The sequence below is a fragment of the Pararge aegeria genome, chromosome 21 (genome assembly GCF_905163445.1).
Source record: "Pararge aegeria chromosome 21, ilParAegt1.1, whole genome shotgun sequence".
Taxonomy (NCBI): domain Eukaryota; kingdom Metazoa; phylum Arthropoda; class Insecta; order Lepidoptera; family Nymphalidae; genus Pararge; species Pararge aegeria.
In genome coordinates this window covers 13,990,111-14,012,583 of record NC_053200.1, presented here as the reverse complement: position 1 = coordinate 14,012,583, position 22,473 = coordinate 13,990,111, and the positions used below count along the sequence as shown (strand labels likewise).

The 22,473-nt window shown below is 36.9% G+C and overlaps 2 protein-coding genes across 2 annotated transcripts in view; one reads left to right on the top strand and one right to left on the bottom strand.

The window, feature by feature from the left end:
* LOC120633305 (A disintegrin and metalloproteinase with thrombospondin motifs adt-1-like) overlaps nucleotides 1-4,148 on the top strand; it is a 75,874-nt gene extending 71,726 nt beyond the window's left edge. The window contains exons 15-18 of the mRNA XM_039903494.1: nucleotides 612-723; nucleotides 2,395-2,543; nucleotides 3,518-3,710; nucleotides 4,018-4,148. Of these exons, the coding sequence (XP_039759428.1) occupies nucleotides 612-723; nucleotides 2,395-2,543; nucleotides 3,518-3,710; nucleotides 4,018-4,148 (585 nt within the window). The remainder of the gene's footprint in view (nucleotides 1-611; nucleotides 724-2,394; nucleotides 2,544-3,517; nucleotides 3,711-4,017) is intronic.
* A 1,997-nt stretch (nucleotides 4,149-6,145) lies between these two features.
* On the bottom strand, nucleotides 6,146-16,514 carry LOC120633498 (HAUS augmin-like complex subunit 3). Its single transcript, XM_039903714.1, has 10 exons — nucleotides 16,281-16,514; nucleotides 15,726-15,938; nucleotides 15,009-15,198; nucleotides 12,228-12,403; nucleotides 11,226-11,330; nucleotides 10,796-10,954; nucleotides 8,595-8,772; nucleotides 7,874-8,094; nucleotides 6,876-7,041; nucleotides 6,146-6,321 (listed from the first exon to the last, which is right to left on the bottom strand). Exons 1-10 carry the CDS (start codon nucleotides 16,460-16,462, stop codon nucleotides 6,217-6,219), a joined length of 1,695 nt encoding a protein of 564 aa, XP_039759648.1. The 5' UTR covers nucleotides 16,463-16,514; the 3' UTR covers nucleotides 6,146-6,216.
* Between the last annotated feature and the right edge of the window lie 5,959 nt (nucleotides 16,515-22,473).

Here is a 22,473-nt window from a genome sequence, read left to right as displayed (position 1 = left end):
CATCATTACAACCTCGATATGGCTGAAAAGTTTTTGAGCGAGTTCATTTCTAGAACTAAAGTCGGATTAGAAAAATAAGTTTGTAGTAGATAGCTGAATTCTTATAACACCACGCTACGCCATCTTCAAATGCCGATTGATAGTAGGTACTGTCGGGCAACGCAACGCGGTTGGTCGCGGTACATTCTCATAACGTTTGTATAGGAAATAAATACTTAGCAGATGATGTACGCGGAGAAACGGTAAAATAAATGGTCAAGTTCTTTGAGTGTATGTTTTTGGGGACATAAAAAGTATGTTTTTTTTTTTTAACTTAGAACTTTTTTCCCTACCACCTGAATAGCGGCCCAGTTTTAGACAACTGCATTTTGCATTGTTTCTAATACGAGATTCCAGTTTTAGACAACAGCACAATGAGAAGGGGTTAAGGCCGTAGTCCACCACGCTGGCCCAGTGCGGATTGTTGGACTCCACACGCGAGAACAGAGAACATTATGGAGAACTCTCAGGCAAGCAGGTTTCCTCACGATGTTCTCCTTCACCATTGAAGCTAGTGATATTTATATGTTTATTATTTATCTTCTTTGTATTCACGTTTTTGCTCTTTTCAGGGTTGCAGTCAATTGATGTCACCGTACCAATACGCTACAATGGTCTGTTCTAAGTACAAGGAGAGAGTCAGAAGACTGTCGGGATTGGGCATGCAGATATCACCGGCATTAGGTAAATAAAATTTACTTTCTGGGTTAAGTGGATGGATGGTAATGCGAAAACGGTGCATTAAATCCAGTCGACTCCTGCTGCTGATTCTTTAATCACCATCATCATATCAACCCATTACCGGCCCAATACAGGACACAGATCTTCTCCCACAATGAGAAGAGGTTAAGGCCGTAGTCCACCACGCTGGCCCAGTGCGGATAGGTGGACTCCACACACCTTTTAAAACATGATGGAGCACTCCTTCACCGTTGAAGCAAATTATATTTTTATAACTTCTAAAAGTCCAATGTCCTCTTATGAGTAACCAATTAATTTGAATCATCTTCAAGGATCCTACATTTTGTGTTATGACATCGCATATCTTAGCATCTTAAGTAAACGAGTCCTTAAACAAACACTTTGGAATTGGTTTAAACAGTTTTTTTTAGATAATTGTATTGATATATCAAAATAACTTTAAAAAGTTGATTCTTAAAGATTTTAAATTAAGATTTTCGTGGTTAATCAACATTTCTGAAATAAACTTCAACTATTACGAAATATCGACAAATCCAACAATATTATCGTGGTATGTACCCGTTGAACTATATTTAAGATATGTTGATTCTTAAACTTTTTAATGTTTTCATAATTCACAATTCAAATTTATATTAATGCGTAAAAGTATATACATAACTTCATACGCATGTACGTACGTGTAAATACGTGTTTTTTTCATATTCATCGTTGTAAATTAAGGTGCCTGTAAAATTCTGTCGTACACTAAAATGATTCAAAATTATGCTGTCCTCTTCTGCAGGGCACAATGTGAAAAGGATAGCATAAATTTTAGATCTTTCAATATAGTTTGTAAATAGATAGGTGTATAACGGTTTGCTAATATTAGATTAAGTAGAAAATATATAGTTTTAGCTCTTAGGTTTCGTTCTGGACATTATCCATCTAATAAGTTCGCATTTCTAATGAAGAAAGCTAGTTCTGCCAACTGCGATATTTGCGGTCCGATGGATCATGTCCAGCATGTACTGGTGGAATGTAGCAGATACAATTTGGAGCGACTAGATGTTATGCGGAGGAACAAAATCTACAGATTTGACGTGGGTGCTCTAACGAGCCTTCTCTCTCAACCGACCACAGAAGTTTTCAGGTCTGTTGTTGAGGTATTTTTGCGTAGGCAGCAATAACAGATCGTATCTGTTACATTTCTCTTATAGTAGGTATTAAATAATAATAAAGTTTTTTGCTACCTAGTTACTTAAGGGATGATGGGGCTGGCATATCCGTGTTGGACAAAAGTTGGATAAAAAAAGATTAAAAAAAAAATAGTTGTATAACAGAATTCTCCTTCCCAATAAAGATATGCCCGATTATGACAACGCTGGGCAGGCGGGTAATCGCAGGGCTAGACTGATCGCACCGGCGTCGCTGTTGCCCGACACCGCTCTGTGCCATTTATTCAGTCTAGCCAATTCGAAGTGGTTATACCGCCACTTGTCACTCGCCAGAGCCTCGTCGGTAAGACGGTAGGGTGCATCACGCAGGTGAGGTAGGCAATTGAGAGGCTGACTGGAATTTGGAACTCCCTACAAAATACCTATGTCCAGCAGTGGACGACTATCGGTTAATATGATGATGATGATGATAATAACAGAATTCTCCTTGATTTTCCAGAGGATCCGGACCGTCCGTGCCGCATTGCGTGTCAAGACGAACGCGTGGCGCATCGGTTCTACCTCGTCAACGGGCACGATGGCTGGTTTCCCTTGGGCACCTCGTGTGGTCGAGCTAATAACTCTTACTGCGTTAGCGGGAAGTGTTTGGTTAGTAGCCATTTTTTACCTCAATTCTTAGCCACATAATATTATGTTAAGTTTGGATGGACACAACAACATGGAATTTTGGTTTGGAAACTCCATACAAAATAATCGAGCCAAAAACTCTTATTTTTAAGCGTGTTAGCGGGAAGTTATTGGTCAGTACCTAACCATAACGCACCACAATTATTCTGAGCCTAATTACGATATTTTTTTTACAAATAACATGTTAAGTTTTCCGGACACAGCACCGTGGAATTTGGACATCACAAAAGAACTGAGCCGAGCTCTTACTGCGTTAGCGTCAAGTGTTAGTTGGTGGACATAATGTACCGTAATTGTTAGCCTCTGTATTATTTATTTTTCACATAATATGTTAAGTGTGGTTGGATACAACCGAGGGAATTTGGATCTCCCATCAAAGGCCCGAGAAGATAACTCTTACTGTGTAAGCGTGTAGTGTTTAGTTAGTAACCATAATTCATAGCCTCTTTGTTAAATATTTATCACATAACATGTTAAGTTTGGTTGGACACAAGACCATGGAACTAGGAGCTCACTACAAAAGACACGAACCAATAGTTCTTATTTCGTTAGCGTAAAAGGTTTAGTTAGTAGCCATAATGTACCATAATTTCTCTTTATTATTTATTCTTCACCTTATATACAAAATACCAGAGCCAATAACTCCTATTGCGTTAACCACAATTATGAGCCTCTGTCCTATTCATGTTTTTACATAAAATGGTAAGTTTGGCTGGACACAAGACCGTGGATTTTGAATTCCCGGTCAGGGAAACTTTAAAACGAAATACTTATATTAGAAACCTAACTTTTGTTTCGTTAAACTCTTCGTAGTGACGTCCGTGATAGTTTGATTGTGTTTTTTTATAGGTAGTTAGTGAAAAATGTTTGTTCGCAAGACCATATGTATCCAACATATCTATGGTTTTTCTAAATGTCGTTTTATCCTTTCACAGGAATTCGGTCCCGACCAAACCCCATTGTCGGAAATGGTGTTTACGCTGCCCTTACTGAACCGCAACAGCACTAGTGAAGACAACCGGCGTTCTTCACGTCACCGAAGAAGTTTGTATAGAGACAGGATAACTGTCAAAGCCACATTAGACAGACAACATTTGGATGAAATCATTGCAAGGCTAAATTTTACAGGTAGTTAACGATTTAAGTAATATTGAAACTGCAAAATTATGTTTCTATACACACACAAATAAATGCACTGATTTTGTTATTTTAATACTTAATCAATATCAAGGAGGTTAGGTCGCAGATGCCTTTAGCACAGGGTTACCTAAATTAGGCAGCAGATACTGTCCATACTTTTTGTTTTAGGTATTTAATAAATGTAATCAGAATAAACATTTTTTTCATTCTTCATTACATTTTTATCAGTAGGGATGCATTATAGGAAGTTAAAGCGAAGAAATTTATTTAATGCAGGTTTGTTTTGTCTTCACAGATAACACAAATGGTCACATAACATACTTCCAAGGTATACCAGAAAACGTAGAAGTGGACTTCACGAACCCCATTCATATATCACCAGAAGACACAATATACAGGAAGATACCTAGACCTACATGGGATTAAATACCATAGAAACAAGGAATACGACCAAGAAGACTAGTGAAATAAATTACAGTATCTAGTCATGAAATAAATATGACCGATGCTTCAAGATGGTGTAATTTTGACCTTATTCTTACTTACTTTCCAAAATTAAAGGAAAGACCTCGACTCAATGTCAAATGAAAGGGGAATCGCTAGAGGAGTAATTTGTCAATATACTACCGATCATATAAAGTAAAAGTCCCTTGACATTACTCCCAAATGAGAGGTGAATCGCTAGGGCAATATTTTGTCCATATATTAAACAATAGTCCCTTGATATCCTCCCAAATTAAAGGAAAACTCTTCCACTCAAGGTCAAATGAAAGGAGTGTCGCTAGAGCAAAATGTGTCAATATATTTCCGATCATATAAAGTAACAGACCCTTGACATTACTCCCAAATGAAAGGAAAACTCTTCGAATCGAGGTTTAATGAAAGGAGAATCGCTAGAGCAATATTTATTCAATATATTACCAATGCTATAAAATAATAGTCCCTTGACATTACTCCCAAATGAAAGGAAAACTCTTCAACTTAAGGTCAAATGAAAGGGGAATCTCTGGAGGAATATATTGTCAATATACTACCGATCCCGTAAAATAATAGTCCCTTGGCATTACTACAAAATAGAAGGAAAACACTACAACTCAAGGTCAAATGAAAGGAGAATCACTAAAGCAATATATTGTCAATATATCCTAAGCCTATAAATCCTTTTACTACCAAATGAAAGGAAAACTCTTCGACTCAAGCTCAAAGGAAAGGAGAATCGCTAGAGCAATATATTGTCAATATAAAGACCATAAATCCTTGACATTACTACCAAATGAAAGGAAAACACTTTGACTCAAGGTCAAATGAATTGAGAATCGCTAAAGCAATATATTGTCAATATACTACCAAGCCTTTAAATCCTTGACATTACTACCACCTGAAAGGAAATCTCAGTGAAAAAAAGTAAATTAATTCGTAGAGAAATATATTGTCTATCCCGCAAAAGTTTTTGGAAACGCAATGTATTTTAAGATATAGAAGATTTGAAAGCTGAGTAACGAAAAATAGAACTCTGTTACAGTTGGATGCAAACTTTATGTCGTCGCGGAAGTTAGGTAGTTAGTTGTTTTAAAGCTCAAATCGGTTCAAATTTCTACAACTAACGTTCCTAACAGAATGTTTGAGATTTATATTAAAAATGAGAAATACAGAGTTAGCGACTCTAAAACAAAGTGAATTAGGTCCACATTTCTTTAGCAAGTTTTACGCTTCGTGTGGACAGTGTGTGAAGATCACCTAATATTTACGAATTTATAATTCAAACTGCCTCATATAAATGGTGCTCCGAATATAAAGGTTGTGTATGTAAATAGTTAATGTATAGTCAATAATACGCTTCTGAGCTGACTGTACGGTTATAATGTGATCGTTTTAGTATTTATTTTGTTAGGGTTTTTTTTATTTTCCTATATTTTATTATTATTATTATGAAATAAATTTTACACATTATCCTTTGTTTTATTAAATCTAAAAGGAATGTATGTAACTTTTAAGGGCATCTAACTAATTCAGTACAGTTGGTTTGTTTTTTAGTTATCTGCTGATATCTATCTTGCGGTTCCTTAAGAAGGTATTTTTTAAATTATCTAAGGTTATTGTACTTTTTCTTCTAGAGGACAGAAGTAAGTTCAGTACATGGCTCGTAATTTGCCGGGTATTTATGTATGTTTTGAATTGTTCGCTATTGCCAACTTACGACGACTAACGAAACTAACTTAGTCATTATATCATGTCATAATGACATAATGACTAAGTTTTTTAAATGCCCGTAGAAATATGACATGACATAATGACTAAGTTTTTTAAATGCCCGTAGAAATATGACGTATCGTTACATTGGAAACAACTTAGTCTTGGTCTATCGGTCTAGAGTGTGGTAAAATAAAAACTATTTCAATGATTAAATACCAGTTTATATGTAAAAATAACGACTATAAAATATAACTAACCTAAAATATGATAATATATATCACTTGTCACCACGAAAGGTATGTCACGTGTGTTTGTCACGAGATGCATATCTCATGGCCGCTGCGAGCCTGGTAGGATCCGCAATGAACCACTGCCATAGTTTCCTCACGTTATGTACATCGCCAACCTGGAAAACACCATGGACTCTTGCAAAAAAAACCAACTCGTTTGCCGTCACGGAAAATGGCATGACGTATGTTTGGTTGCTTGTTTTTAAATATTGTGTTGCGTTGTGTAATATGTAAGTAAATATTCGCGGAACTTAATTCGTCAATTAAGTTCGGCATTTTCTACCTGTCTTTTGTTGTTTTTAGTTTCTCTTGTTTGTCTATATCACGTATTTTGTGCTGTATATTCTAAAAAATAAAATGAACGTCAAAAGTATAAAAATCTCTTTATGGAAGTCACTTGCAATTCATATCTTTTTTTTTTATTAGACTACAATTTAGCCCTTTACTGCAATCTCACCTGCTGCCAGCTGCCAGCTGCGATGATGCTATCAAAGATGGAAACGGGCTAACGTGCTAGGGGTACAGCAGTTATATTAAAGCCTAACAGGTTAAGAAATTATAAACTGCCCCACTTTAACCACAGCGTCCATCGTAACGCCTGGGAGGTCGTCGAAAACTTATGTTCCCGGGAAAAAGGCAAGTAAGAAATATAACGTGAAATGATAAGTACCTTAACATTATTGAAGGTTTCACTAATCTCGTGCACCTTGGTATCGATAGTCGCCATTTTGTGTGTCAAAGCGTGGTTTAATGATGACACGGTCCTGTTGTAACAGTTCGGCTGTTTGGTGCAACCGTCCCAGATCAATTTGTGCAGAGGTTTCGCGCGCTTTTTACTACGAACACATAAAATATGAAAATAAAACACTACAACGTAAATATTATGAAAATTAAGCTTAATGTGCTATGCTCCGCGTTAAGCAGGAGAATCTGCATTATGTAATTTATAAAGTCAAAATTCAAAGTCAAATATATAGGCTTTTTGGTGCGTAGATTACATGTAAAATATAACTTAGAAGTAAGTTGATGGCGATTACTAAATTGGTCAACTTAAAACTTAAGCTGCGAGGGTTACAAACGCGCCCTGGTCTAAGAAGAAGTCCACAATAAACTTAGGCGGTTGATTTTTTTGTTATCACCATCTCACATAGTCATTTAAAACTATTAAAGAAGCCTGGTTACAGCAATAATTTACACTCACGCATTTTTATCGTTGTCATATCATAATTACTATAATAGGAGTTTTCTATATAATTCCTCCAATCTATATACTTCTATATGTGAAGTGAGACGTGCGCGGGGCGTTTTCTCTGTTTTTGGACAAGGACAATGCAATAAAGACTGAATGAGGGTTCTGTATGTTCTTTGTTCCGTGCCAATAAACGCATTTTAAAAGTCGAATTTTAAATGGTCACTCTGCATTCTTTCAAACGAGAGTTAGTTTTTTATCAAGTCCTTATGCAGATAACCTTCCCAATTAGGGTATGTTATATGAAAGTATAGTTTATGATATAGTGAAAAATTAATATTACAAGATGTGACTATGAAAAGTGACTATGACTAAGGTATCCGCATGTCCAATAAAACGAGTGAAACCGCAGTGAACAACTAGTCGTCTATGAAGATGTGGCCAGCTAGGGTCACTCTAAAATCTTTCAATCAACTTACATTTCATCCAATGCTGCTTCCTTCATCTCGTATCCATATTGTATCTCATCTTTCGTCTCTCGTATCTTCCTCCGCATATCATTGTAAAGTTTGATAGGTAGTTTGGGATCGCCACAGGGCTCCCCGTCCAGTATCGAGAAAAGACTATTTAGAAGTACATCTGAACTTTCCAGGTTAACCTCGGCTAAGTCTTGTTCCGTGCATGTATCGTTCATTGATTTCTGAAAACATTTTTTTTTATCACACTCTTAACTTGAATCTTATTACATAGGCATAAGGCTCATAATACAAGATATAAAACATGAGTTTTTTTTACATTACCACACTTGTGCGATTAAGTTAAGTTTGTACATCACTGTAAGTAATATAATGTTTAAACTATTGTTCCAATTTAAAAAAAATCTTACTGTACTGTTACTTTGTGACAATAAAACTTCATTTATGCGAAGAAATTTTTAAAATCGGTCCAGTACTTTCCCGAGTCTATTGGTTACTAATAAACAAAAAATCTTTCCTTTTTATAATATTAGGATAGATTTAAATTAAATATAATATGAAGGAAAAACATCGTGAAGAAACCTGCCTTAGGACTCTCCATAATGTTTTCAAACGCATATGAGCAATCCGCGCTTGGCCAAGCGTGGTGGACATCAGCCAAAATTGTTGTAAGGACATTCGTGTTCTGTAATGGGCCGGTAATGATAATTGTGATTATACTTACAATTCTATCAGAAATAAACTCGGTTTCCTGTATTAGATACACCCTGAGGTGAGAGGCGAAGTATAACAGCTCCTCGGCTGAATGCAGTTCCCGCCGGAGGGCCCAATACAGCAACGTGTCCAAAGCCACCGCGTGATTGGTCACATCTTGTAGGAACGTTAGATCTTTGTAGATTATCCTGTGAATTCATAATTGTGGTTAAAGACGTTTATTTTATCTCAAATGAAATTAAATTTTACTACATGATATATTAAAACTTATTTTTATGTAGGTAAAATTAAAACTACAAACAACGGCAAGTACACAACAATCAGAAAATAAAGCTAAAAAAAATTAAAAAAACTTGAGTGTTTTTTTTCTTCTGGCTTTACACATATTAGCCAATGTCAGGTGTATATATGTTTAATAAAAGTTAGGGAAACGCATCCGCCATGTACGAAGTTTCCCGCCAACTTGAGGGTAAACTTATAAAACTTCATACATAGCCAGGACCCGGACTCAATTACAAAGGTTTTAAGTTTTTTCTTAAAAAAAACTTTAAAATGTTATGTAATTTATTATATATTAATGCTCTTCCAAAGATAATGTTTTTCTTACCGTAATTTGTTCGTGGTTTGTTTAAGCAAATGTTATTATTACCATTATAATGACAATGAAAGTTAAGTTTAATTTGCCATAATCTGCGACGAATATCACCGAAGTTCTAAAACGCGGTCAAAAACTACAATAAACATACTCGTAACGGGGACCTGACGATGTTTTCTCTCTGATAAATCAGTTTCCGTCGTCACTGACAACAAAACGCTTTTTAAACTGTAGATCTATAGGCAACGGAGACATAGTAAAAGGGTTCCGTTTAATGGCAGTCAAAAACGCGGTCAAAAACTACGAGAAAATTACTCTCTATCGCTTGACGCAGACCTGACGATGTTCTCCACAATAAATTAGTATTTGTCGTCACTGTCAACAAAACGCTTTTAATACAGTAGATAACAGTATTAAAAGCGTTTTGTTGACAGTGACAAACAACGGAGACATAGTAAAAGTATTCCGCTTAATAAACTACGAGAAACTTGCTCTCTAGCGCCTGACGTGGACCTGATAATGTCCTGTTAAACTAGTCTCTCAACAAAACGCGTTTGAAATTGTGCCAGACCGAGATAGATAGGAGAGTGTGACAGGTCGACATAGAAAAGAGATTTTGTATGAGGGTTCCGTTAGACACCATTTCGGCGTGAAACTGAAACAACTCAAGTCGAAAACTACAAGCACCTTACTCTCTAAGAGCTAAACTGGTTCTCAAACAAAACGCTTTGACACTATAGACCTCAGTGACAGACCGATATAGAGTGGTGACTTCGTAATAGGATAACGTTTAACACCCTTTGGGCCACGATAAACTCACTCTTTATATAATAAAAAATTAAATATCTATATATCTACATAGTATATATAAATTTATGTTGGTATTTGTGTAGTTAATATGTAAATGTAGTATGTATGTCCATGTAAGTTTATATTACATTTCTTTTTTTTTTTTGTTTTTTTTGTAACTTTATGCACCATCCATTTTCCACTCTTTTATCGGCTTCGTACGCTCAGGTTGCCTTTAAAAGATCACTTTTAGTGATAAGGCCGCCTTTGCACCCTAGCACTAAGTCCTATTACTGTTTTCCTTGTATTTTCCTTTTTTTGTTGTGTTGCAATAAAGTTTTTCTATTCTATTCTATATCTATCCTATGACTAAATACCTAGCTAAAACATATGACATCCATACGTATCTATAATATATATACACACACATACACGAACACACACACAACACACACACACACACACACACACACACACACACACACACACACACACACAAAATAGACTTAACCAAACCAAAACTTTAAGTGCCAAAGTAACTGTTTCAAATAAAGCTTTATTATTATTTATTAATGTGGCACCTGGATACATATTTGATATAAGGAACAATCAAATATTATTATGTACCGACATTCTGGTAAATAAATTATATTATTATTATTTATTAGTTAACGCGGATCATCCATATTCTACACAGTTAAATCCTTTCATCTGTGAACAAAACGCTTATGGGACTGCAGACTTTTAACGAGAGGAAACATCGTAAAGGGATTCCGTTTGTTCCCTTGGGCATAATGGTAAAATGGGCGATACTACAAGGAACTTACTCTCTATCAGCTAATGCGGATCTGGCGATGTTCTCCACAGCTAAACTGGTTCGTCTGTCAACAAAACGCTTTATCGCGTTTTGTATCTGCTGCTCGAGTATCGATTCCTCTTGCTCCAATAATTGAATTGCGCTTTTGTGAGCTTCTTGTGATGTGACACTAGAAAGAGTAAAGATAATTGGGTTAATATTTATTTTTTCAAGCTTAGCCCGTATTTAATCTTATACTAATATACAACGTGTAATTAAAAACCGAATTAATACTTCACAGGCCTTATGTTGTAATGTACCTCATTACATACTGTCTCTGAGTTTCACAGATAAGTCCAAACTTATTTGTGAAACTGAAAACCTAGGTACGCGTCGTGTAGGGTAGGTACTATGCGCGTGTCGGCCTTTTTTCTGCAATATTGAATTTTTTTTAAACTTACCTAGACTGTCGACCACTGTCGTAGTTGGAAATTAGGACCAGCTTTGCTTGCTCTCCGGAAAGTTCTGCCTTTGATTCTATAAACGCGGAAACTGCATCTGATAACCTGGATATAAATCATCATCATTAGACATGATCATCATCAGCAACTTATCACAACTACAAGGCACAAGCCTCCTCCTAGAATGCGAAGAGTTCTGATAACCTGGATATAAACAATCATCATCATCATCGTCATCATCATCTTCATCATCATCATTACCAACTCATTACAACTACAGGGCACAAATCGCCTCCCAAAATGCGTAGGGTTGACGCCGTAGTCCTTACGAAGTGCGGCGGTTACCCTGTTAAGTGCGGAGTAGTAGACTACACGCGCATTGAAGAAAATTATTGTGAGGCACGCAGACAGTGGCGTGCACTCCATACATGCACAAAACCATTGCATACCTTGAACTTTTTGTATGACTCATAAATGCGAAGGATTTTTCCATTTGATCGCACCTTCCTCCTTTATGCACACCCTGGTCGAAAACCCAGTGCACGCAACATCCAACACCGTAAGAAAGTCTGCGTGCCACTGTACGCAGACTTTATTATATTATACGATGTTATTGCTTCACTTTTGAAGCAAGTGACACGCCAAATATGGCGTGGCAATAATGTCGGCGTTTAATACAAGATCAAAGGCTTCGAACTACTGGATTTCTTCAGTATCATCATCAATAACTTATAACAGTCTTCAGCTGGACGAAAGGCCTCTACTAGAAGAAGGGGTTGAAGGGTTTTTATTGGTTTTGGGATTTGCCGCAGTAGTTGGTTGTAGTACAACAGAGGATGCTGTTACCCTTTCTCCGTTATATTCCCTTAGTCGCCTTGAGATAGAGGAGGGATGGTGACTACTGTATTCTAATCTGCCGACACCACACAGCATACTCGACAGCATTTAACTCTTCTTTCTGAACAATCAAAGGGTATGACAATGATGAACGTGGTAAAGTACCTTTCCTCCATATCCCTCGCTTCTCTGACCGCAATCCTCACTTCATCACTGGCAGTGTCATTGTGTTTAGCATCAAACTTCAGGGATGTGAACAGATCGAAGTGCGACTTAAACAGCTCTTGCGTCTGCTTGTATGACTCGAAGGGGCCGTATGTAAAGAACCTTTTTGCTAAGCCCTGAAAATAAAATAAGTAGGCATCAGGTTTCCAAGATATTACATAGGTATACAATTTAACATAAAAATTGGTGAAAATTCTAGCTTTTATGGTAATCCAACTATAGTCGGAAAAATGTAATAGGCCCGTTTTGACATTTGTGCAAGACCATAGAATGTAACTTGGAACGAAACTGAAAGAAAAAAAAAATAAAAATCAATTACATACAGTGTTTTAAAAAATACGTAAATTTTTTTGGGACGTTAAATAATATGAAATAATATATCGCGAGTATTCTTTATGCGCTTACTTCATAGTAGCATGCAATTTATAATTGTTGCGAAACGTTCCGAAAACAGTTACGTTCTCAGTCTTTTTTTTTTTATACTAGAGCTGTAACCATTTTTTTACTGAATATCGAAATTAAATATTGTGTAGTTATCTTTACTGCAAAGAATGAGCTTGGTTCTCAAAATGGGTTCTAAATAATGAGTCTGAGATGATGTATCTGACCAAGCGGTACATGACTGAAGCGTCCCCGCGCGCACTGCGTAGTTTTTCGTTCCTCATCTTGTAAAGTTGACTGTGCGCTCGTTTAAGTTTGATATATATTGTTAACTATGGCTCTTCTATTTTGGACATTAATTTAAACATAGTGATTTGACTCGATTTTTGTGTTTGTTGTTATATAGTACTAACTCTGTTTCAACATGTTGAAAAGTGGACGTATAATCAACAGCCAGTCACGCGTATTGGTTGTGAAGTTAAAGGAATACTTTGAACGAACGAACACTTTACAATACATAATAATATCAATCAAGTACTGATACAAACTTGAATTGATTTATCGTGAGTATCGAGTACAGAGTCTTATGGTTCCATAACTAGTTACGTCGCGATGACAAATGTCAAAACGGGCCTATTACATTTTTACGACTATAGATCATCATAAGATTGTTGCGGTCTCCACATTACCAAACTAGATGGCGACACGAAAATCCTGCATCACGCTAACGAAGTGTTCAGACAAATTGACCTTATATACAACTTCCAGTTTCTCAACTACTGGTAAGCGCAGTGTTGGTCGGCCCCCAACGAGGTGGACAGACAACATTAAGCGCGTCGCAGGTAGCCGCTGGAGCCAAGCGGCTCAGAACCGTGGAACTTAGAACTCCCTACAAAAGACCTGATGCGGAACACCAAAAAGTATGAACTTCTTCAGCTTATCGATCGTCTATCGGTTGATGTGATGATGATGCCAACTTCCAAAAATTTATGTTCGGCCCTCGGTGCCCAAGCACGATCACCCGCTCGGAGGAAGATCTTTCTATTGTTACGGTCGAGCGCATCACCATAGCTCCCGTACTAGATCAATAGTCAAAGACCAGATTGTCTTTGACTGTTGATCTCATGATGATCTGATTTACAGGATAAATATAGACATCATGATCATTAACAACTCATTACGGGCCCACTACATGGCACGGGTCTCCTCTCAGGATGAGAAGGGTTTAGGATGAAGTCCACTCCATTAGCCAAGTGTGGATTGGTAAACTTCAAATGAGTTTTTGCGAGCATTATGGAAAACTCCAATTTCTTCAAACAAACATGACTATGAAATGTTCTTTTTAATGGTAAAAATTAAAGGACCAAGCAGATGGGCCACAATGTTAAGTGACCTTCAACATATATAACTCATAGCCTATATTCAAATTCAAAATTCAAAATTCATTTATTTCAAGTAGGCCCAATATAAGCACTTTTGAAACGTCTAGTCTGTCCGTTTGTAGTGACTCTACCACCGGTTCGGACGGCAGATTCTACCGAGAAGAAGCCGGCAAGAAACTCAGCATTTGCTCTTTTCCAACATCAACAATTTACATTTTACATTTTAACATTCATTTTTCTATCTTGTGAGAGCTGAAAGCGGAGCAGGATGCTTCCAAAAAACCTTGTCATTAAGAAATTCATCAATTTTATAGTAACCTCGATGTAATTTATAAATAGAACAACACAGATTTTTCAAGGGGCGCATCCTAAATAGTGCAGCCCTATGGTCATCAATCTGAGGCATAGGTGTTAAGCCTCATGTCCCTGAAATTACAACGGCAACCACACCCTCCAGTCTGGACCTCCAGTTCTGCGTTGTCTATCAAAAATAGCTCTGCTACAACTAAAAAGTGTAAAAGGAGTCTTTCTCCTAAAATAATATTTCTAACTAGCTGTTTGTTGCCCGCGACTTTGTCTGCATTTGATTTTGTTTTTGATGTGGCATTAAATTTAGTTGAAGATCTAACAAAAAACAAAGTATTCAGTATCGCTAAGCCTACTAATACTAATAACACATATTATAACCTCTATAGTACAAAAATAATTATTTAAATTGGTTATAATTTGTCAGTGTAAAATCGTCAAAAACTCATCCCCTCTCCCAATGAAACCGAGCTTAATGTAGGGATAAAAAGTATCCTATATTACTTCTAACACTTCCAAGAATATGTGTACAAAGTTTCAAGAGGATTGCTTGAGTAGTTTTTGCGTCAAAAGCGAAACAAACAAACTTACATTGACATTTAAAATATTAGTAGGGATAGGGATAATAGTCCCTTATATGTTGTGTTCATACCTTATCAACAGCACAGTTCCCATATACATTCAGAGCATCTGATATTGTATCAATGATGTCATCTGTTACAGCCTCCACCTGCTTTGCCAGCTTCACACACTCTTCCCCCATTGACCTCTCATCATCAGCAGCTAGTTTTTGAGCAGCGTTGAGCTTTGTTAACTCCATGGTGAGTTCTTGATTAGTAGCCCTGAATTGTGATAAAGTCAGGCTCGTATTATAAATGTGTAGAAATATGTAGACTTTCAAATAATTGGATAACATAACCCAGTAGCGACAAATTGATGAAATGTTCTGTATATAATAACTCAGCAAAAACTATATTCTTTTAGGATTATAATTATTACAAACTAAAATTAATATTTACAATAAATATAAGCTGTCTAACTGTTCACTATATATATGTTCTGTATATATTTCTTGTTATTTATGTTTTAAATAAATAGGCTGTTTTGCTCAAAATAACTACTGAATTAATTTGAGAAACACTATTTTAGTTAAAAATAACAGCTATACTCAGAATACAGCTGTTGAAATTGGCAATGTCTCTAAATTAGCAAATAGGATTAAATATGTACTAGATTAACTGTTCGCATATTATCTAACCTCTGCTTAACACACTTTTATATGTGTACTAACTTAATCTTTACCTTAATCTCCTTAAATAATGAATGCAAGGAGGTGAAATTGTATAACTGTAATTAATGTAAAACTAACTCATTCTGCTGTATCAATTCTTTAAGTATCTCCTCCTGTTTATTCAGCATTGCCAGTTTCTCCTTCTGCATTCTAATATCAAGTGTAACATCTTCCAATCCATCCTGGTCTCCTGGTAAACAGAGTCCTTTGAACTCGTCTTGCAAATGATGCAACTGTGTTTCTAAATCTTCTGGTGACAGTACTTTGCCTTGCTTCTCAAGCTCTGAGTATCTGTAAGTATATAAATATAACCTTATATGAGTTCTGGAAGTATTATTTTTTATTTACTCCACCAGATAAAAACTATAAAACTCGTATAATTTTTCAAGTGGTAAAACTAAAATTGTAAGTTTATGCGTGTCTGCGTTTGTGTAATATGATATACTAGTTCAAGAAGTATTATTTGCATGTTCCCTATATTACTCCACCAGATAAAAAGTATAAAGCTTGTAAAACTTTTCAAGTGGTAAAACTAAATATTGCTATATGCGTGTAAGTACCTGATAATAAAATCATAATCCATCAGTCAAAAACTATGAACTTAGGCAGTATAAACTGGTTATACAATGTTACCTGTATTCTTCCCGAGCAGTTAATGCATTGTTTTGATCTAAATTATTGTAAATCCATCCTAGAACACCCTCGTAATCTGGATCACTTAACAGCCATCCAAACGACTTATTATAAGTTTCCACACCTAGACTTTTGAGGAATGGAACGAATTCCTCATCACTTATTGTACTTAAATCATTCATTGTATCCTCACAAGTAAATAATGACGAGTTCTTCGAACTTCTTTCCGACTACCGTTACTCAAAATTTCAAAATACCTATCAAACGTCAAAACATAGTCAAAACAAAACAAAACAGAGATACAGCAAAAGTCAAAGTGACACACGACATTGACTTCGCATGGATTCGTTCAATATTCGGATCGTTCGTTCGGATTAACAGCAAAGTTATTCAAAGTTTAGTTTTAAAACTAAATGCTTGCTTACAATTTATAATACACTCACTGTAAGCGGTCTTGATTTTTCATTGTAATACTTTTCACTAAACTTTTTAGTTTACAAAAACTAGTTCGCAAATTACATCCTAGATGTCGCTACTAAGTTTGCTATCCAAGGGAAAGAAAAGGGAAGAAACATCCTGATTTCTTAGTATTGGATATAAACTTATTATTTCAATTGAATTAAATGAAAATTATGATTCTTCTGTATCTTCGTATAAAATGCATTCATAACTAATTGGTGTTTGTTAGTTAAATTAATGAATGAAATTGGAAAGCTTGGAGTTCTGACGCGTCAGTTAATGAGTGTAGTAAATCAATTGCGACAGGGATACAAAGGAAGAGTGACCAACATAATTGACACATTATCCAATTCAGGGGCCCCTCCTCGTTTCGGCATATAATTTACCCTCGCACTTGAACGGGCTCCCAGTTCAAGGTCGTGATCTTGTACGTTTGGGACTCTTTTGCGCCTTTTGAGTTTTGCAGAATTAGCATTATCGTAATGTCGTTTTCGAGCGAACTGCGACAGTTCATAGGACTCTTTCTCAAGCTAAAACGTCTTGTGATTGGTCAATGGTCGCACGAGGGGCGCAAACTTGGCCACGGTTTGGCCTGGCCTTAAAGTTGACTGGTAGAGTTCGGTTTTAGTAATAAGAGCGCCTATTGTACTTGAATTTCTTCTTGTAAGTACTTAAGTACCGATAATCACATTGCCTGAAGGTTTTTACTGCGGTTTAGCGCAGTGCGTTTAATTTGCCACCTTAGTGCGTCCATCTCGTTTTTAAAGCTTCAGCCCCTTTGCTGCAGCAAATTTGCGTATAGCGTGCAATTACAATAATGTTTTCGTACAAGCAAGGTTCACTTAAAGTTGTGTAGCTTCAACTTAAAGCGAGGCCAAAATTGCTTCGTCCCTGCTTCCTTAGCGGCTCAAGATTGCACCCGGCGTGAGAACGTGTGACCAATCTATCGATATATATCTATAAAGTCATTGGACCAATCACAAGGCTCTTGTTTGAACACCTTCTTGTAATTGGTCGTTCGCTGAGGGCAATCTTGACGCAGGATAAACGCCGCAGTTTGGTCTTGCCTTTAAGCGCGCCAACAGTAAAATGTAACAGAACTATCCTAATTTTACAAATTTTTTACCTATACCCTTTTTTTTTCGTGCGGAAATCGTTATATAACCTCCTCGGAGAGGCGCAGAATTTATGTACCAGAAAAGTTTATGTCAGAATTTTACTGGCCTTTTACTGGCTGTCACCCCACGGTGTTTCTACTCCCAGCTTGAATACGGAGCAACGGGAACGCTTACGCTCATGACCATGACCCCGCTAGAGTATGTCCGCCGAAGCAGACCCACCCAGGAGCACGATGTGCCCTGTTTCGCTAGTATCCAAAGTACCCTCTGATCCTAATGTCAAGTACTATTTGATAGATACCTACCTATTTATGCGACCCCGGTCTGACATACATTTTCATAAGGTCAACAGCGAATATAACTGACCTCTTTCTTCTTACTTCCTAGAAGTACCTACCTAATACCATGTCACAAAGAAGTCGTCAATTGTACCTACTTGTAGTTACTGTGGGCGTCGACGGCTATTGAAAATGCTTCCGTCAACGCTGACCACGCTTTCTATGGCCACTGTAGTTCCATTGTAATATCGGACGAGTTATTGTCGTAGTAAGAGACAAGACCCAGAGATTGTTATCTATATGTAGCTTTTTAGCTCCGGACAAATTAATATTTAAATTCAAAACTCAGGCTTTCTCTATAAGCACTTTTGAAACAAATAGTCTGTCTGTTTGTTGTGACTCTACCACCGGTTCGGGTTCGGGCAGACTACCGAAACTCAGCAGTTGCTCTTTTACAACATCAACAATTTGCGTTTCTATATTCATTCGATTCAGTTTATCTAATGTGCTAAATGTGTCGCAGGTCTCCTCTCAGGCGCTCACATATAAGACAGGGTTGTTAAGGCATAAATCCTCAAAAACCACGCTAGTTACGGTTACCTTTATAAAATATGTAAATGTAAACCGATATAATACTTCCAGGCTTTAGAGTACATTATGTACTGTCTCTGAGTCTTATCTTTGAAACTAAAAAACCGAATAGTTTTTGAGTAAACCACTGCCATAGTTTTTACTGAAAGAAATCAGATACAGCCCTAACATAACGTAACGCAGGAACTATGCGCGTGTCGGTCTTTTATCTTCAATGGGGCTGTCATAAGTAAACACTTAGAATGTTTTGAGTTCGTTTTTATGGAAAATTAAATATGCTTCTTTTGATTTAATATTTTTACAGGGTGATTCCTTATGAAATGTACATTTGCACCCTTCAATATTATTTCGTTATTCTTATAAACTTCGTATAATAATAGACGGTATAATGGACATGTGATTTCCATCCAATACGAAGTTGAAGTAGGCGACGCAAAGCATCCTCGACAGCAAAGGGACGTCGCTAGAAAAACAATAGAGCACGCCAGTCTATGCCTTTACAATAAACCAACTTCTAACAACCGCTCACCAACAACTTCGTAACTCTTATACGACAGATAGAGAGTCTATAATAGTTTACTAAATTGTTGATAAACAGCAAACACTTTTGTATAAACGCACTCTTTGTCAAGTAGAAAGAGCTACAAGTTCTTCGTGCCTTATGAAAGCCTGGTAGGTATTTGTGTGTTTTATCTCATACCCATTGTTTTGTTTGGATACCTGACCGAAATAATAATTACAAGTAAGTAATTGTTGACTCCCTGGCACAGTGATAAGCGTTGTTGTCATATAAGTGGAAGGCCCCAGGTTTAATTCTGCTATTTTTTGTAAGTGTTTTTTGTATTTTTGTATTTTTCGTGTTTTTTGGACATCGGTCTTTTATAGGAAGTTCCAAAATCCCTGGTCCTGGGCCGCTTGTTTCCAGCGGCTCCCAGTGACTTGTTTCAGGTCGTCTGTCCACCTCGATGGGAGCCAACCAACGCTGCTTTTACCTGCGCTGGGTTGCCATTCCAGCACCTTGGAACCACAACGTCCATCGGTTCTCCGAGCCATGTGCCCCGGCCACTTCAGCTTTGCGACTGGGCTATTTCGGTGACTCTGGTTCTTCTAAGGATCTCCTCATTTAGTTACGTAGAGATTCTCCCAACGTTGCTCTACAACATTACAGCATTGTTTTACTTGTCCTGACCTGTTTTTGTATTTCAAAAAACATAGGGGCACCAAAGGCGCTTATTGCTAAGGGCATCTCGTAGTCTTACTACATGCCATTAGCCTTAGCCCTATCCGGATGAATCTTTGCGCATCGAAAACGCACTCGTATTTTTCCCAAAATACTCACCGACAAAATGTCATAAAGATTGGCTGAGATATGTGAATCAAATATAAGTATAGTTATTTCACGAAAAGTATTAAATAATTAAATAAGAATTACCAACACATTTCTTAAAATGCTAATCAATTTAATAAAATATCTGGGACATATCAAGCTAGAGTTATCAAAACTATAATTATTGAAATTACTGACATCTTACTCAATAATATCACAGTTTGAAACGGTTAACACTTTTTTTGTCCTGATGCAGGCTAACGTGGCGGGCCTAAAAGCGGGCTAACCTGTTAGAGGCAGTTAAAAGTCAAACCCCTAATTGGTTCCACGCGATACCGTACCGCGACTGCACTGCGACCGGATAAATTGCTGACAGGTACGTCTTGTCATTTCGTCATATCATAGGGTTATTATTTTTAGCCTTAAACTTTAAGCTACCCTGTTGAACACTTTCTACTCTCATCTGTCAACACCTACTCCTAGATCCTTAATAATTACTAAGAAAGTCTTTCAAATTGCTCTCAACTTAAAATAGATAAATTGAAGTGTCAAAAAACTAACACGTCGTCGGCACGTTGTCTCACCTACTGGCTGAAAGGTGAAAGATAGACGGTCGAGCTTGTGTGGAGTGATTTGTGTTCCCCAGGGGGACAAAAATAAACTAATTTGTTATACAGACCGTACCTTCGGAAGTGTGACAATTAAATATCATGGGGTGATATAAAGCGATGTATGTATAACTAGCTACTCGTTTTAGGGGTTCCGTACCCAGTGCCGGATTATCCACGTAGCAAGTGCCCCGCATATTTAATACCGCTTATGTCTGCCTGACTGACTAACTGACAGACAAGCACACGCACACATCGCCTATAGTAATTTACTACACTATTAATTACCCCCAAAATTGTAACCGATAGATAACAAATACGTATTGAGTATTTAATTGTTTTTCAACCACTGAATACTTAAGAAACCATAGCAGCTCAAGGGCTCTTTTAAAGAATTTGCTACGGGCCCCACGCTTGCTTAATCAGGCACTCCGTCCGTACCCAAAGGGACCACAACTTCACTTTCGGGGGCCGAGTTCGAATCCCTCCAAGTTATGTGCGTTTTAAACAATCAAAATATCACTTGCTTCAACATTGAAGGAAAATGTGAAGAAACCTGCGTACCTGAGAGTTCTCCATAATGTTTTTGTCAAAGGTGTGTGAAGTCCACAAATCCGCACCGATGACCGAATGTTTGGTAACGGCTGTAACCCCTTCTCATTTTGAGAGAAGTAACATGCCGTGTAGTGGGCCAGTAATGGGTTGATATGATGATGATGGCTTAAAGGGTAAAACGATACTAAGTCTCCGCTGTCAGTCCGTCTGTCCGTCACCAAGCTGCATCACATAAACAGTGATAGTTAGAAATTTGAATTTTTCATAGATGATGAAATTCTGTTGCCGGTATAATAAATACTGAAAAACAGAATAAAATAAGGGGGCTCCCATATAAAATATCAGTAGGTACCATAGGTGTGCACATGGTATGAGAGCCGGAACACATAAATCAGGAAGATGGCTTAAAATGGAAAAGCGGCCACGCCCAGCGACCCTGTTTTCCGAGTCCAAGTCTGTGGGTTCGCTTCTCACAACAGAAAAATGTTTGTGTGGTGAACATGAATGTATTCCTGTCTCTGGTTGTTTATATGCATTATAAGTATTTATGTATGTTATTGTTAATAAAAATATGTATCAGTCATCTCAGTGCCCAAAACACAATATATAAAACTGTATAGGTACTTACGAATCGAGCGCTGGCGTATCGTGACGAAATCCTGTTGTTAAATGTCAGACGTTAAGATCACCCTGCCTTACTTAGCAAACAGTGTTTGGTTCTGATTATAAAATCTGTCGAGGCGCTTCGTTCTAACAAATTTTTATGAACTCGCTCGTCACTTTCTTAGTTAGATTTAGATTGTCTTTGAAGTAACTTCTTAATTTTATTTCAAGTATTAAATTCAATGAAAAAACCCATTTTGTTTCCGAAATAAAATGGCTAAAACGTTTTAACTAATTTATATACATTTGTTTTTTTTGTTCACTTTATTTCTCGATTAGTTTAAGAATAAGAATATTATCAAGAACCTTAAAGATCACCCAAAAAACGAAACTCTCGAAACTAGCTACAATATTATAATCACGAATAAATGATGTTTGATTCCGACGTAATTAAAAGATAATGAATATTTTAAGAATTTAACAATATGCTACTCTATCCTTTTCTGTTCAAAATTCAAAATGCATTTATTTCAAGTAGGCCTAATATAAGCACTTTTGAAACGTCAAGTCTGTCTGTGTGTAGTGACTCTACCACCGGTTCGAAAGGCAGATTCTATCGAGAAGAAGCCGGCAAGAAACTCAGCAGTTGCTCTT

What these genes read in the sequence shown, in the direction of transcription:
- LOC120633498 (XM_039903714.1), bottom strand. Translation starts at nt 16,462, where the DNA reads ATGAATGATTTAAGTACAATAAGTGATGAGGAATTCGTTCCATTCCTC. An exon ending in GACAGTGGTCGACAGTCTAG is followed by an intron (nt 10,955 to 11,225) that starts GTAAGTTTAAAA and finishes TACTCTTTCTAG; the next exon opens with TGTCACATCACAAGAAGCTC. An exon ending in TCCGCATTAGCTGATAGAGA is followed by an intron (nt 8,773 to 10,795) that starts GTAAGTTCCTTG and finishes ATGAATTCACAG; the next exon opens with GATAATCTACAAAGATCTAA.